The 14,542-nt window shown below is 40.0% G+C and overlaps 1 protein-coding gene across 1 annotated transcript; it reads left to right on the top strand.

Moving 5' to 3' along the window:
* The first annotated feature begins 4,530 nt into the window (after window positions 1-4,530).
* On the top strand, window positions 4,531-12,644 carry SRI (sorcin). The gene is made up of 8 exons (XM_017817776.1): window positions 4,531-4,629; window positions 5,407-5,490; window positions 8,447-8,516; window positions 9,245-9,288; window positions 10,285-10,432; window positions 10,591-10,704; window positions 11,168-11,226; window positions 11,936-12,644. The coding sequence occupies exons 1-8, from the start codon at window positions 4,579-4,581 to the stop codon at window positions 11,960-11,962; spliced, it is 597 nt and encodes a 198-aa protein (XP_017673265.1). The 5' UTR covers window positions 4,531-4,578; the 3' UTR covers window positions 11,963-12,644.
* The last annotated feature ends 1,898 nt before the right edge of the window (window positions 12,645-14,542 follow it).

Below are 14,542 nucleotides of genomic sequence, written 5' to 3'. Positions count from 1 at the left end.
ACTCTCTTATACAGATCTGAATCATGGGTCATCTACCGCCACCACCCGCGACTCCTAGAACACTTCCATCAACGCTGTCTCCAACACAGCTGCATTGGGCAGGGCATGTCTCCAGGATGAAGGACCACCGCCTCCCTAAGATCTTGCTTTATGGTGAACTTGCCACCGGCTGCCACACGAGAGAAGCCTCGAAGAGGAGATACAAGGACTCCCTGAAACAACATCTCAGCCTTGGTCATATTGATCACCATAACTGGTCTACTCTGGCCTCCAATCGGGAGGTCTGGAGACACACCATCTATAACGCTGCTGATGCTTTTGAGAATGCACGCAGGATCACTCTTGAGGAGAAAAGGCAACGCAGAAAGAATCGTGCCTTGCAGAATTTATCACCTAAGGAGTCTTTCTGCTGTACCTTTTGCAATCGGACGTGCCTGTCTCGTATTGGCCTTTTTAGCCACCAATGCACTTGTAACAAACGTGGGTAGAGCCCTTCCCAAATCTTTGTTCGCGAAGCCCAGTCAAGAATATTTACTTTTACACTGTTTAATTTTATGCCTCTTCTCAAGTTATTGCAATTAAAAGACTGAGGAGATTATTTCTTGTCCTTCCTTAAGCAGTATACTTATTCAGAAGTCTTTATCCCCTCAGCTGTGCTAAGTAAACACGTCAAGACATTCGAACTTTATACTTTAATTCCCTATTTCCTCCCTAGCTTCTTTTATTGCAGTTCTGGAAAGGACAAATTCCACACTTGGCTTGCCAGGAAAGCATGACACCTCAGAATGCCAGCACCAACTCCCAGCCACTACACCAGATGGGAACATAACTGGCAGCATGATGTAGCTCAAGGCTTTCAGTTCAGGGTGACTGAACAATGTGTGAGCTCATGTCAGGGTTAAATGGACCCAGACTCAGAGGGACAGAAGTAGAGAAGACGGGCAAGCAGAAACTGTGTGACTTGTTGTGGGTTTATGATAGCCTTTGTTCCCTGTGAGGAAGTGTGGCACATACAATTAATGTGACTTGTGACCAGAGTTTAAGGCAGTAATGTTTAACTGTAGCTCCATTTTGAATTTTTTCTTAAAATCCTATTACAAAGAATCCAGCAAAAGCTATGGAATGGAAACTGCATGTAATTTTCACTTTCTAAACAAAATTATTTTACTTAGGTCTTTTCTTAGGAAAATATACTGAATTATGTCAAAAAACCCAAACCAAAACAAAAACCAAACCCCCAAAAAAACAAAAACCAAAAAACCAAAAAACCACAAGACAATAGTACTAGCTTTTCTTCAATTTTCCCACTAGAGGGATTACACGTTCTTCGAGATCCACAAAATCAGAAGCTATTTATTCTACACAGATTTCTTACTGGTGTATTTCCAATACAATGATCTTATCATAACTTAAAATGTTAACACAGTTCAGCAGCCCTTCAGAAAGCAGGTGTGTACTCATTAATCTCCTCAAACACCCTTCCTTTGTAGCCTTCTTTTTTCTTAGATAAGGAATAAACAAATGCACCAGTGCAAACAAAATGCCTACCCAATAATCCATATAAAATACATCCCTTGGTTACATCTGTCTCCTAGCTCTTTTGCTCATGTATGTTTAAATACAAATAATGCTGCAAATGCCAACTACTGAGTGCAGTGCATTTGGGCTCCCCGCTACAAAAAAGACATTGAGGTGCTGAAACGTGTCCAGAGAAGGGCAACGAAGCTGGTGAAGGGTCTGGAGCACAAGTCTTGTCAGGAGAGGCTGAGGGACCTCAGGGTGTTTAGCCCAAAGAAAAGGAGGCTGAGGGGGTTGTCATCCCTCAACTACCTGAAAGGAGGTTGCAGTGAGGTAGGACTCAGTTTCTTCTAGCAAGTAACACAGGATAGAATGAGAGGAAATGATCTCGGTTTGTGTCAGGGGAGGTTTCAGTTAACTGGATATTAGGAAAAATACCTTCACTGAAAGGGTTGTCAAGCACTGGACCAGGTTGCCCATGAAAGTGGTTGAGTGACCATCCCTGGGAGTATTTAAAAGACATGTAGAAGTGGCACTGAGGGACACGGTTTAGTGGTGGGCTTGGCCATACTGGGTTAACAGTTGGACTCAATGTTCCTAGAGATCTTTTCCAACCTAAACAATTCTATGATTCAATGATTACCAGGAGTCTCAGTAGAAGTACTGCATAAATACCTGGAGGAGTACCAGGTATTTATGCTGAGTTAAAGCAAGAAAAAAACCCATCCCAAATTAAGAAACACATTTTCCCTTTCTATACAACTGCTGTTGTATAGTTTAGTATCTTTATCTACCAACTGGTCTGAATCTTATCTGTTTTTTTCTCACTGAAGCAGTTAAAAATTAATTTCTATTAAGCTATTGGCAACATATATATACTTTTTGATGTTTTGCTTATCAGTGTATAACTCTTCAAATCTTATCACTTATATTCTTTGCCACTTATTTTCAATCTTTCCACCCTTTAATATTTTTTATCACTGTTCCTAGGTCCTATTTTAATTAAGAAGGCTTCTTGCCCAGACATTAATATATGTACTCTAACAAAGTTCAGCCCAGGGTCTCCAATAACCTGCACTACACGTGACTAAAGCCGGTGAATAAAACTATTTGACCACCACACAGTTTGATATCAACAGATGCTTAGTCAAATACTCTTGTGAGATACGTATTTATTAAGCCAAAACACTAGCCAGGTTCTTGACTTTGTTTCTCAGCTGCCCTGAAAAGATGGGCTTCATATATGCTATCCTGTGTGATGAAGGTATTAAATAATGCTTTGTCTCTTTCATTTGGCAGCTCTATTGATTATTAAATTTCACAGAACACCACAGTACTTGTTTTCATGTCACTGGCAACTGTTAACAGTTATTAGTTGGTGCTGAAATAAATATATGCCATATAGATATTATCTGGAAGTCTTGTTTACTGGATCACTTAAAAGATGAGAAGGGTGACTCACTTTTAATAAAAGTTTACTATAAATTAGCATGCTCTAATTAATAAGGTCCTACTCAAGTTTACAAATTTCTTCAGAAATTATGTTAATAAACAGAAAATAAAATGTTATGTGTACAAAATTCTGACAGTAGACCATTTACCTTTCCAGGTCTCTATCAGTAGATTTGTTTCAGTCGTATAGACTCTAGAAAATAATTTCTCATCGTTTGGAGACAGAATTAAATACCTCTCACCATGAGGGAGTTCTAATGTTTTGCAAATATGCAGACCAAGCTGAGGTCATTTCAGCTGATGTTGCTCCCCAGAATACGGAGTGGTCAGTGGGATCAAACCACGGGCTGTACCGGTTCCTCCAGGTGGGAGGAAGATGTTGGATCAAAGCTGGGCCTCCTTCAGCTTCAGCTTCCTTCAGCTTCACTCCTTCAGAATGGCCCCTGCCTGAACACAGAAGGGCTCCCTAGTTCCAGTGGCACACCGGCATTCCCCCAGTTCCTGCTGAATTTGGACCTACCATCGTGGCTAGGCTTCGTGAACGAAGATTTGGTTAGGTTCTATCCACATTTGCTACAGGCACGCTGGTGGCTTATGAGGCCAATACGTGACAGACATATCTGATTGCAAAAGGCACAGCAGAAAGATTCCTTAGATGGTGTATTCTGCAATACACGGTTCTTTCTGTGTTGCCTTTTTTCCTCAAGAGACCCAAGAGAAATCGTACAGCCTGTTATGTGTCTTGGGGAACAGGGACAGGTGCTCAGACTTTGAAGAGAAAACTGCGGTACTAAAAGAGAACATGTAAGGATGCGTTCTGTGATACACGTGATATACATTCACGAACTACAGACTTTGAGCTTTGTGGCCTTTTGGTAAATCACGACTGGGTGACTTTAAAGTAATCTGACATCAGCTCAGCCGATTCACCAGTGAGTCTGTTCAGAGCTTCCCTGATGCTTTAGTGGGCAGCAGCCGACACAGAGCAGCGCTGCCCCCGCGGTGTGCCAGGGACTGGCCTCACCTCCGCTGCCCGCGGCCACTGGCTCCGCGCCGCAGCCCCCTCCTCCTCCTCAGCGGAGCAGTGGTGTCCACGGGCGTGGCCTCCCACGGGTGTCCGTCCCCTGATGGCCGGGAGCAGCACGCGGCCTGAACCCGCTACCCTTCACCGGCAGCTGCGGCGTTCTGACCACTCGCGGCCTGCACCCCGCCCCGACAGACCCGCCCGCCCCCAGAGACCCACATCCCACTCCGCCGGCGGACGCCGGGAAGGGGCCACTCCTCTTCCCTATGCGGGCGGGCCCGAGGCAGCGCCGCGCCCCGCGGGCACTGCGGGCAGGAAATGCCTCGGGGCGGGCGGCCTGTACCACCACCATGGAGGGGGGAAGGTTAGAGGAGAGAGGGTTGGACGACGTGGTTCCTGGGCTCCCACTGGCACCTCCCCGGTGACAGAAGGCCGCCGTTTTTCCTGCAGGGCGGCAGCTTCCAGCTCCGGCCCTTTCCGGAGCCCGCGGCCCGCCGCTGTGCCCCCCTGTCTGGACGGGTGGTTGCGGCCGGGCGCGGCCAGAGCCGTGGCCGGGGCAGGGCCGGTGCCGGTGCCAGGCGAAGATGGCGTTCCCCGGGCAGCCCGCGCCCGGCGGCGGCTTCTACCAGGGCGGGGTGAGCGGGGACTGTCCGGCCCAAGGGCGATGTGCCTGTCCGGCCTGAGGGGGGGATGTGGCTGTCCGGCCCAAGGGGGATGTCCCTGCCCGGCCTGAGGGGGGATGTGGCTCTCCGGCTCAAGGGGGGATGTGATTGTCCGGCCCATGGGGGGATGTGGATGTGGCTGTGCAGCCCAAGGGGAAGGGGTGAGAGCCGTGTGAGGCGGGGTCTGCCCGGCCTCCGGCCGCCGCTCCCACAGGGAGGTGCCGCAGGAGCCAGCTCGGGGTTGTGCCCTCGGGAATGGGAAGGGAGGAGGGACACGCCCGGCACCTGCTGCCGAGGGACGAAAATCAGTGCCGGGGATGTCATTCCGTGATTTTCAGTTAACGGTCAATTTTACTTGAAGGTTTTCACATTTAATGCATATTCTTCCAAGTATTTTCCCTAGAGATCTGTCTTGCTCAGCTTTTCTGAAGTGGAGAGAAAAATCTGCAGTGCCTTAGTCTTTCTTTAGCACCCCAATTTCTGCTAATGGTACACTAAAATTAAACCTTGAGATTCAGTAGACTGTATCTAGATCAGTGGATTGCTCCAGTGCAATATTTTACACTGATCTGCTTACATTACAACAAATTAGTTTATCAGTACTAAAATTGAAGTTTGTGATTTTTTTCATAAGGAATTTATTTTTTGATTTTTTTTTAGCATGGTGTGTATATAAAACCGTAAGTTGATAAGTACAGATTCTTAACTGAATCATTAATTTAAAATTACTTTTCTTCTTGATTACTACAGTATGGAGGAGCTCCAGGAGGACCAGCATTCCCTGGACAAGCTCAGGATCCTTTGTATGGTTATTTTGCTGCAGTAGGAGGGCAGGTAAACTTCTAAAATGTTATTTGCTTCTTGATTTTTTTTTTTTCTGGGGAATACTTTCTACATTAGCCTTTGGAAAGAGGAATGCCCAATATTTGCACTGAGAAAAACTACTATTTCAAATTAAAAAAAAAAAAAACAAAACCAGAATTGTTTTACTTAGCCCATTTGCTTTATATAGTGTGTCACTCTACAATATAGCTGTATATACACAGGAACTCTGCAGCTTGAATAATGCTGTTAGTTTTTATATTGTGTGTGTAAATACATGCATATATACACGAGCATGTGCTTGTATGACAGTATTTCCTATATAGGCATATACAGGGTCTATATAGATGAATGAAATGTAACTGAATCTTGGCTCAGCTCTGGGCTGGTGAATGCTGTCAGATTCAGGACGAAGAAACCAGAAACAATGGCAAGCATGGGCTGTGGAGATGGCCTGGCTAAGAGCAGGAAATGCTAATAGGAAAGAGGTCATTACATGATCTTAATAGACTTGCAAATGGAAAAGCAGTCCTGAGTTATTCCAATATCTGGGTTTACTGGTAGCATAGAGTGATTATACTTTTAGAGGAAAGCATTCACAACTTTCTTTTTTTTTTATTCCCTGTAATTCTGAAATGCCTGTAATTTTGTGGCATATATATTGGTTTTGTATGGTTATGTACCTTACTAGATAAGTAAGATAAATGTTGCTTGAACTATATTACAAAGTCTAGGAGCAATTAAGTCAGGTTTATTGAAGTTCTGTCTTTGTTGGCCATATGTATAACTGTTTATTGCACACTTGTAGGATGTGTGCGGATCTAAAATTCTGCCCCTGGCTCTGTTATCCACAGGTAGACATAACCACAACATGACAGTTTGAACTCAGCAATATCAACTGATGTTCAAATTCCCACTGTAATTTGGGCTAGTTTTGTTCTCTGTGTTAACTCTTTTGAGTTAATAACGTATCTCACAGACTATATTTTACTTCTTTATAACTGCTTATGAAAATATTTAGACTGTGTGTTTTTGTAGTAAAGGAGAACACTGGAATGGCCTGTGTGTAGTGAGGCCTCCCTGGGAAGGTGGAGCGCAAGCTCAGTTCTCCTGAATGTGCTGACAAATTGCCTGCCAGCTGAGATGCCTCTGCATGCAGGTGCCACCTGGATGTGTGCCAGGAGTCAGCAGTGGAGGCAGTGACTGACACTTGGAAGAGTGAATAAGCTCCTAGTGTAAAGAGAAAGGGAGGTAGCAGCAAACAGGGTGTGGAGCTGTGGAGAAGATGTGACAGGAACTGGACGTCAGCAAAACGTAGACCGTTCCCAGTCTTCTCAAGTGAAGCCTGGTTACTGAAAGCTAGGAAACCAGTGGGTGATGGGTGTGATCAAGTTAGCACTTTAGTATACTGATGTTAGTCCTCTGAAATACTTTATATTTGTAGAAGTCATTCCTTACTGAAATAAACTGGGTACCTTTTGAAATGTTATCCTTGGAATAGGAAGTGTCAGTTTTAGAGACCAGTGGCAGTGCAGAAGTAAAAACCCTGTAAGGAGACAGTGAAATAGAACAGATAAATTATCAGCTGCCGTCTGTGCAACTCTGTAAAAAGTCACATCTCAGTTTCCCATATGTACTTACTGTAGAATTAGTAGGTTTTGATTATGATTTGCTGCTCTCTGTGTTGGTTTTTATGCCTATATAATATATAATGGTATCTCTGAGCTTTCTTTGATGTAGTTTACAACAGAGATCTTGTCTTTGATTTATTAGTTTACTTTGTTTACAGAAGAAAGTCGAAAGTATTGTTTCAAATCTTTATTCAATGTAATCAAGTCTGTCTTTGTAGGAAGTAATAATTTTATTTTTTTTTAGTCTGTTTGCAAAGCCCATATGCCTTGTCTAGTTTAAGTGCTTATGTTCTACTTAAAAAAAAGCCAAGGATCTTTTTGGTGATGTTAATCTTGATTACCGATCATGCTTGTCTGTCTTCCTCTATTTTAAAGTTATGCAGATCCTACCTTTGCTTCAGAAGCTATAAAGCCTTTGAAGAGATTTGCTACTTAATATTCCTGGCTATATATCTTTTTTTTTTTTCCCCTATGAACATAAAGTGTTAAATACATCTGTATTGTTAGACTATGGAATAGATTGGAAGCAATTTTGGGTTTAGGTTCCATTTACTTTACATAGAATCAAAACATTGTTGCTCTTTTTTCAGACGTTGTCAAATATTGTTTAACATAGTAACTACTACTTGTCTTATAAATAATGATACTTCATTTCTGAAAGCTATCTGGCTGTGCTGTTCTCACCATGCCATTTAGTAGCATATCTCTGTTCTTGTAAAAAAATAAAAATAAAATAAAAAAGAAAACTTAGCAGATTTAAAAGCATCAGGAAAATGCTGAAGCAAATAAATTTGTTTCAAATAAAAAGCAATTCTCTTTTCAATATTTAATGCTTTAGAGAAAGGGCATTTTTATATCTACAGATATAATGTTCCATTCCTGGATGAGGTTAAGTTAAACTCTCTATGAACCCAACTTCATGTTGGGTGTGGAGGAATAAAACCTAGAATTCCAGCTCCACCTTTGGCAGATCGTTGCTTTCCGTGAATTGGCAGTTGTTTTCTCTATTTGGCCTTGAGCAGGATGTATTGAAAGTGCACCTTTTTCCAAACCGTGCAGATAGGTATCTTTTCTGGGTTTGTTTTGTTTTTCTTTTGAAGTTCTTTGCCTTCTGCTTTTGTTTGTTCTAATAGCAACTGACTATTTCCAAAACAGCCCCAGATTTTTTAGTTTAGATTTGTCAGTCTTAAAGCTGTCTTGAGAAGAGGTTATGTATCTGGATTCCTTTTTGAAAGGGTAACTAATTTAATGCTACTGGAAAGGGAGTGGGTTCTGGGAATAACCAGATGGGGAACAGGAATTAAAACAATAGCTGATACCTCTTCTGTTATCGAAAGGATGGACAAATAGATGCTGATGAGCTACAGAGATGTCTCACGCAGTCAGGGATTGCAGGAGCCTATAAACGTAAGTTAATGATTTAAATAAATAAGCAGATCTAAGGCATAATAATTCTTCTACCATTTACTAGAAAATGCTTGTAGCTGTGCCTTGTCCAAAGCTGTGTTTTTTTCTTTGCATGGTAAATGGGTTTTCCTTTCATGTGGACAACTTGGCAACGTAAATTCTCTCTACTCAGTTCTGTGCACATAATACTCCCCTTGTCAGCGTCTTTAATTTACCACTGCTGGGCTGTGGAGTGGGAGAAGTGTTTGTTTTGTAATGGACAGACAGTTCTTAAAAAGGTGTTTTGCTTTGGTTGAAACGGAGCTTTGATATTGACCAAAATCTGTGGCAGGACTCCTCTGTCAGGATACCTCCTGTTCCGATTACAAAATCAAGCTTCCGTGAGTGCAGTTGGCTTGCTCAAGCCGTGTCTATGGTGGAATATAAATGACCACTTTGACTGAAGTACAAAACTGTTATGCATTGATATATGAGGAAAATAATTTTAAATATAACTTGAATTGCCTCCAGGTTGTCTACTATCAGTTTTTCTAAGAAGTAATGGCTTTTACTTGGATCAAAATATGGTATGGCTGTATACAGGGGAACCAGTTATATAATACTTTATGCATCAAATATACTATCAGTATATAATTTAAATATATAATAAATCTAAAATTTTACATTTGGACAAAACTGAAAAGTATGCTTTTAACATAATTTATTTTTTGTTTTTCTAATTTTAACAGCTTTCAACTTAGAGACTTGCAGACTTATGATCTCAATGCTGGATGTATCCTTTACTATGAAATGTAAACATTTTTGCATTATGTAAGCAAAGATGAGAGGGTGCCAGAAATTTGGGAAATGCTTGTCTTTACTTGATAAGTATTGTGATCATTATGATTGGGGAGCTACTTCCATTCTTACTGATTTTAAAGGATGAAGAAATAATAATAAAAGAGTCTCGGTGACTGATCTTCTTACAAGTGGTATTCCTCTAAGCCTGGGGAACTCTTTCTCCTTTAATGTATGAAGAGTCAGGTCTGGTGGCCCAGAATATTGGTTTGTGCAAATCCCTTATTGTGGTTTTCAAATAGGACAGCTTTCCAATCCTTCCAAATTAGTTTTAAACATTTGTACTACACAGCCTGAATAAGTAATCTAAGTCCCCCTAAATCTTGTTCCTTGAATGAATCAGGTTTGAATATTTAATGGAGTGGTATATGGCATTTGGTGGTAGGACCTATGGAAGACTTAGGTATACTGTGTAAGGTACACCTTGGAGTCTTTTTAGCCAAAGCTTAAATTGTCATGTTAGAATGTTTTGCTGCTTAAAAAGAAAAAAGAATAAAGGAATATTTCTTAGAAAGAAAAAAGCAGAAATGAAACTGGAAGGACTCTTAGCTCACCTATGAGTGAACTGATATTATTATAACTTAATTTTTTCTTTGGCATCTGTTTTTATTTCAGATATATATTCTATTGGTTATAGTTATATACCAGCAGATTAAAGAGAAGTGTGTGAACTAAGTTAAATTCAGAAAGAGCAAATAGTTTTAGCAGGTTTCAGTGGGGAGAGGAGGTTCTCTGACCTTTGGATTTGGGCAAAAGTATTATCTCCATCTCTGCTGGGGGATGCTTTAGGTAGTTTCCTACCAGAAGAAATGAATAATAGTAAAATGATATTAATATTGACCTTCAAGTAAGAGTTTATAACTACAGAGAGATGGCTTGCTTTGTTTGTTTGTTTTTTGTTAAGAAGTGGTTTTCTTAGCTTTGAAATCAGAGAGATATGTCTGGCACGCTGGGATTTAATGAGTTTAAAGAACTCTGGGCTGTGGTCAATGGCTGGAAGCAACACTTTGTAACTTTTGACAGTGATGGAAGTGGCACAGTGGATCGTCAAGAACTGGAGAAAGCCTTGATGAATATGGGTAACTTGTGAAATATTCTTGCTTCTGACACTACTTACACCATTTCCCAGTACGAGTTATCACCCTGCAGTAACTGACACGGTATTTACAATGAAAAATGCATTGGAGTCTGTTAATTTACCTGTGTTTTCAAAATAGGACTTTTTATTTTCAAATAGGATTTAGACTGAGCCCACAGGCTGTGTCTGTAATCACAAAGCGATACAGCACTCACGGAAAGATTGCATTTGATGATTACATTGCCTGCTGTGTGAAACTCCGAGCTCTCACTGGTATGCTGGATTATAGCCTTATTACTATCATTTCCATAATATACTTTTATTTAATAAAATCTGACTGCTCACTTATCTTAAGTTCAACTTTTGTGTACTTCATATTAGGTTTCTTTCAATAGTCTACAGGCAGAACTGGAACAGCTCTTACTATAGATAAGGATTTTTTTAAATTCCAATGGAAAAATGGACTTAAAACTAATGCAGAGTTGACTCTAGAGGCTAGAAGAGTTATGTTATCAAAATTGGGAAACTGTGTTTATTAACAGAATGTAAAGGCTTGTATATGATAAATACAAAAATTTAGAATGGGAAATTAAGTCTTGGAATGAATTGCAGTATTCTTTATCGGTTCTCACTCATGTGACTTGGAGGATTTTAGAAAACTACTATACATTTTTAAAAAATTTATTAACTGTAATTTTTCTTACCTGGTTTCTGTTTTCTTAATGCATTTTTGCAGAATGCTTTAGAAGAAGGGATACAACTCAGCAGGGCTTTGTGAATTTCCAGTATGATGATGTAAGTGAATTTTAAGGAATACATTAAAATTCCAGGGTAAAACCAAGGAAAAACATAAAACAGAAGACAATCAGTAATGATTTGAATTTGTGCCTATCTTCTCTACACTTCTCTACTTAGTGTAGAGAAGAGACACTTAGAGCCCAAAAGTTCTGGGGCTTGTTGAGTATTGTCTTAAAAAGTTTTCATGTATTTTATAGATTTCTGTAAAATGTTGTTGTGCTCTTTTGTCGGGACTTCTTACCAGCCTGGTTCAAGAAGATCAAAGAAGCTACATTGCTTGGCAGCATCACTTTCTGTGACTTTTTTTTTCATTTTTTTATTTTAAGGCTTGGTAGGCATTTTTCTCAACCCTGGCAGAGGTCTGGTGGGGACAGACACAAATCAGGCTTGTGGTTATTGACCTCCTGGCCACATTTGTGCAGGAAAAGGAGAAAACTAGATTCGAACCTTCCTGTTTTTTGGGGTGGGGTTCTTTGCTTGTTGGGTTTGTTTTTTTTTTGGTGGGGGAGGGAGGCATTTGTTGGGTTTTATTTTTGTTATCATTAAGGAGATACTTTGTTTTAATTAACTATTTACTGATTTTCGTACTTAGTTTTAAAGTTTTGTTTTTCTTTACAGAAAAGTGTAGTAACAACGAGTATTGTAGGAGAAAAAGTGAAAACTTCATCTCTGCCTTACCTCTAATATGTGGTTTTCCTCTTTTCAGTTCATACAGTGTGTTATGAGCATCTAAATCAAAAGGAAGCAAGCCATGGATGATCATGATTTAACATTCCAGTTTGTGTTTTGCTTTGCCAACTCTTCCAATGATTGTATATCTCAGGATGGGAAATTGCATATTTTATGAAGTACCGCTTTACACACATTTTTTTAGTCTTGATAATGAATATGAACTACTCACATACTGTTGTCTATAACTTCCAACCTGTGATTATTAAAGATGCTTTTATTTTTATAAACTTGCAATTCACTATGTATAACTCAGATCGTGCAAATGGTAAGATTTTCTGTAATGTGTTTATTTTTTTCCCATATGCACTAAAACCAGTTTCTGGAGTGCAACTTACCTTTTCTGTCTTAAACAGTAACATGTATGACTTAAGATGATGACTTCTTTTGTCTTTGATGGTATAAGACATGTACAAACTGAAAGAGCTTTGGAATGGTCATTTTACACTGGTCTGTTAGAGCATCAGTAAGTTTTGGTTGCTTATTTTGTCAGCTGTTTTCAAGATGAAGTTTGTGACACCATGCACTGAGTGTGAGACTACCTGTTGGAACTCCTTGGAAGCAGGGATGCGACAAAACGTAGCAGAGAACTCTCCTAGCCGCATGCTCTGGTAGAGGGGCTTTTGTTCCTATAAGATTCTTGCTCTGTTTGTGTCACTATATAAAATACTTTTAAACATCCAAAAGTTGTTCCATGTCAGTTTGTACATCAACTTTCCCTTTTAACAATTAACTTCTAAGCTGGCAGACTTCAGTTACATGTAAATGAATGTTTCTATCTCCTCCACTTTAAACCCTAACAAGTAGGGTTTGCCTCAGTATGCCATCTAATGTACAAGGGCCTAAACTCACTACAAAAAAATTCTTGCCAGATTAGTCTTTCAGATCACAGCAGTAGTTACCAATGCTGTAGCATGCTCATGAAAGCAGATACAGAAAGACATATAACAGAAGTAATCCTTAGAGCAGAAATCTTGCTTGAAGATATTTTTTTATACCCTACCTTGCTAAGAATACTATAAAATTCAGGTCTCTAGTTTCTGGGCTATAAATTCAAAGCAGGCTGGTCTCGCCTAAAGAAGCAACTCGTACTTACTACTTAAATTTAGAATCCTTTGCATATTGCTTCTAGTTTCATTTCAGGAGCTAGTTCTCTTTCTGCATAGACAGCATTATACTTTCACATTCTGATAATTGCACATTGTCCTGTTGCACATAAAGTTGGGAAACAGACAGAACACTACAGAAAGCATTTCTGATGTAGTGACCAAAATTCATAAAGGTTCATCGGAGTCAAGTAGCCAACATCAGTTTTGCTGCAGTCCAAAATTCTGACAGCTGACAAGGTTAATAAGAGTATAAACTAAAGGCTATTCTTCTTCTAGAGACTTGATAAGACCATTTTGCTTAAATACAGTATTCATCTTTACACTGTTCATTTTACCCTAAAAATTATGAGGTATCTTTACCAAAATGCTAATTACCCACACAGTTTTCCTCTGCTTAGTTGTGTTTCTGGTCTTGTAGTGGGTCTTGTAGTGGCTTTGCTGGGATAGAATTAATTTTCATGGCAGCCTATAGGCTGCTGTGTTTTAGATTTGTGACTACTCAGCATCAGTAGCACAGCAGCATTTGAGCTGTTGCTGGGCAGTGCTTGCACAGCTTCAGGGCCTTCTCAATTTCTCACTCTGCAATTTCAGTGAGTAGGCTGAGACTAGGAGGGAATGGGGTGGGGAGAGCTGACCCAAATGGGCCAAAGCACTCAAGGCCCAAGGGCCCAAGACTCAAGTCTTTCTCAGTTTATTTTGGCACCAGCCAGCTACTGGGCAGTGAAATGCTGCAAGAAAACAGTGTGAACCAGTAGGGTTTTTTTCAGTGATCTCTGTAAACTGGAAAACAAATTGTAAACTGGAAAACAAATTGTTCCAAAACCAGGAGAAAATTCTAGCTTACTCAAGAAAAAAAAATGGTTTTTGTTCTCCCATAAGCATTTTAAAAATCCATCATATTCATAGGGACCAATGGGATAAATCAGCTATCATGTTTAGACACAAACTAAGCTAATACATACAGATGCTAAGAAGTTACTATGCTGTCATCTAGCTAAAAAAAAGCCACCTGAAACCTTTGTGAAAATTGCTTACCCATTAAGAGTAGATTCAGTGGGCAGATTGAATATACAAGTTACCTGCTTCAAAGAAACAGTTATTTCAAACTCAGAATTAAGGGTTTCTCTTTCCCACAAGGCATACTGGGAAGGATTGCTCTTGACCTTTGTGCAAACCATTGGGCATAGTTTCAAATGGATATTTTTTCTAGGTTGCCCTTAAACATGCAAACTAAGGAACAGTAATTTTAGATTTGCTTTGAGAAAAATGAGCCCCTAAGATAAAAAATTGAGAAGCTCACGGGATCATTTTCAACCCTGGAATTTGAAAAATAACATATGTATTCTACTATTAGTCTGTTCCCATTCAAGCATCATCTTTTTTTTACAGAGGCCTATAAATCAGAAAGTGCTAAATACAAGAACTTAGAAGAACAAAATACACACAACAGTCTTTGTCATTGAAAATCACTTTAC

Source organism: Lepidothrix coronata, unplaced genomic scaffold, assembly GCF_001604755.1.
Source record: "Lepidothrix coronata isolate B3197 unplaced genomic scaffold, Lepidothrix_coronata-1.0 Scaffold62, whole genome shotgun sequence".
Classification (NCBI taxonomy): Eukaryota; Metazoa; Chordata; class Aves; order Passeriformes; family Pipridae; genus Lepidothrix; species Lepidothrix coronata.
The sequence above is the reverse complement of the archived record's forward strand: the minus strand, read 5'-3'. Positions and strand labels throughout refer to the sequence as shown.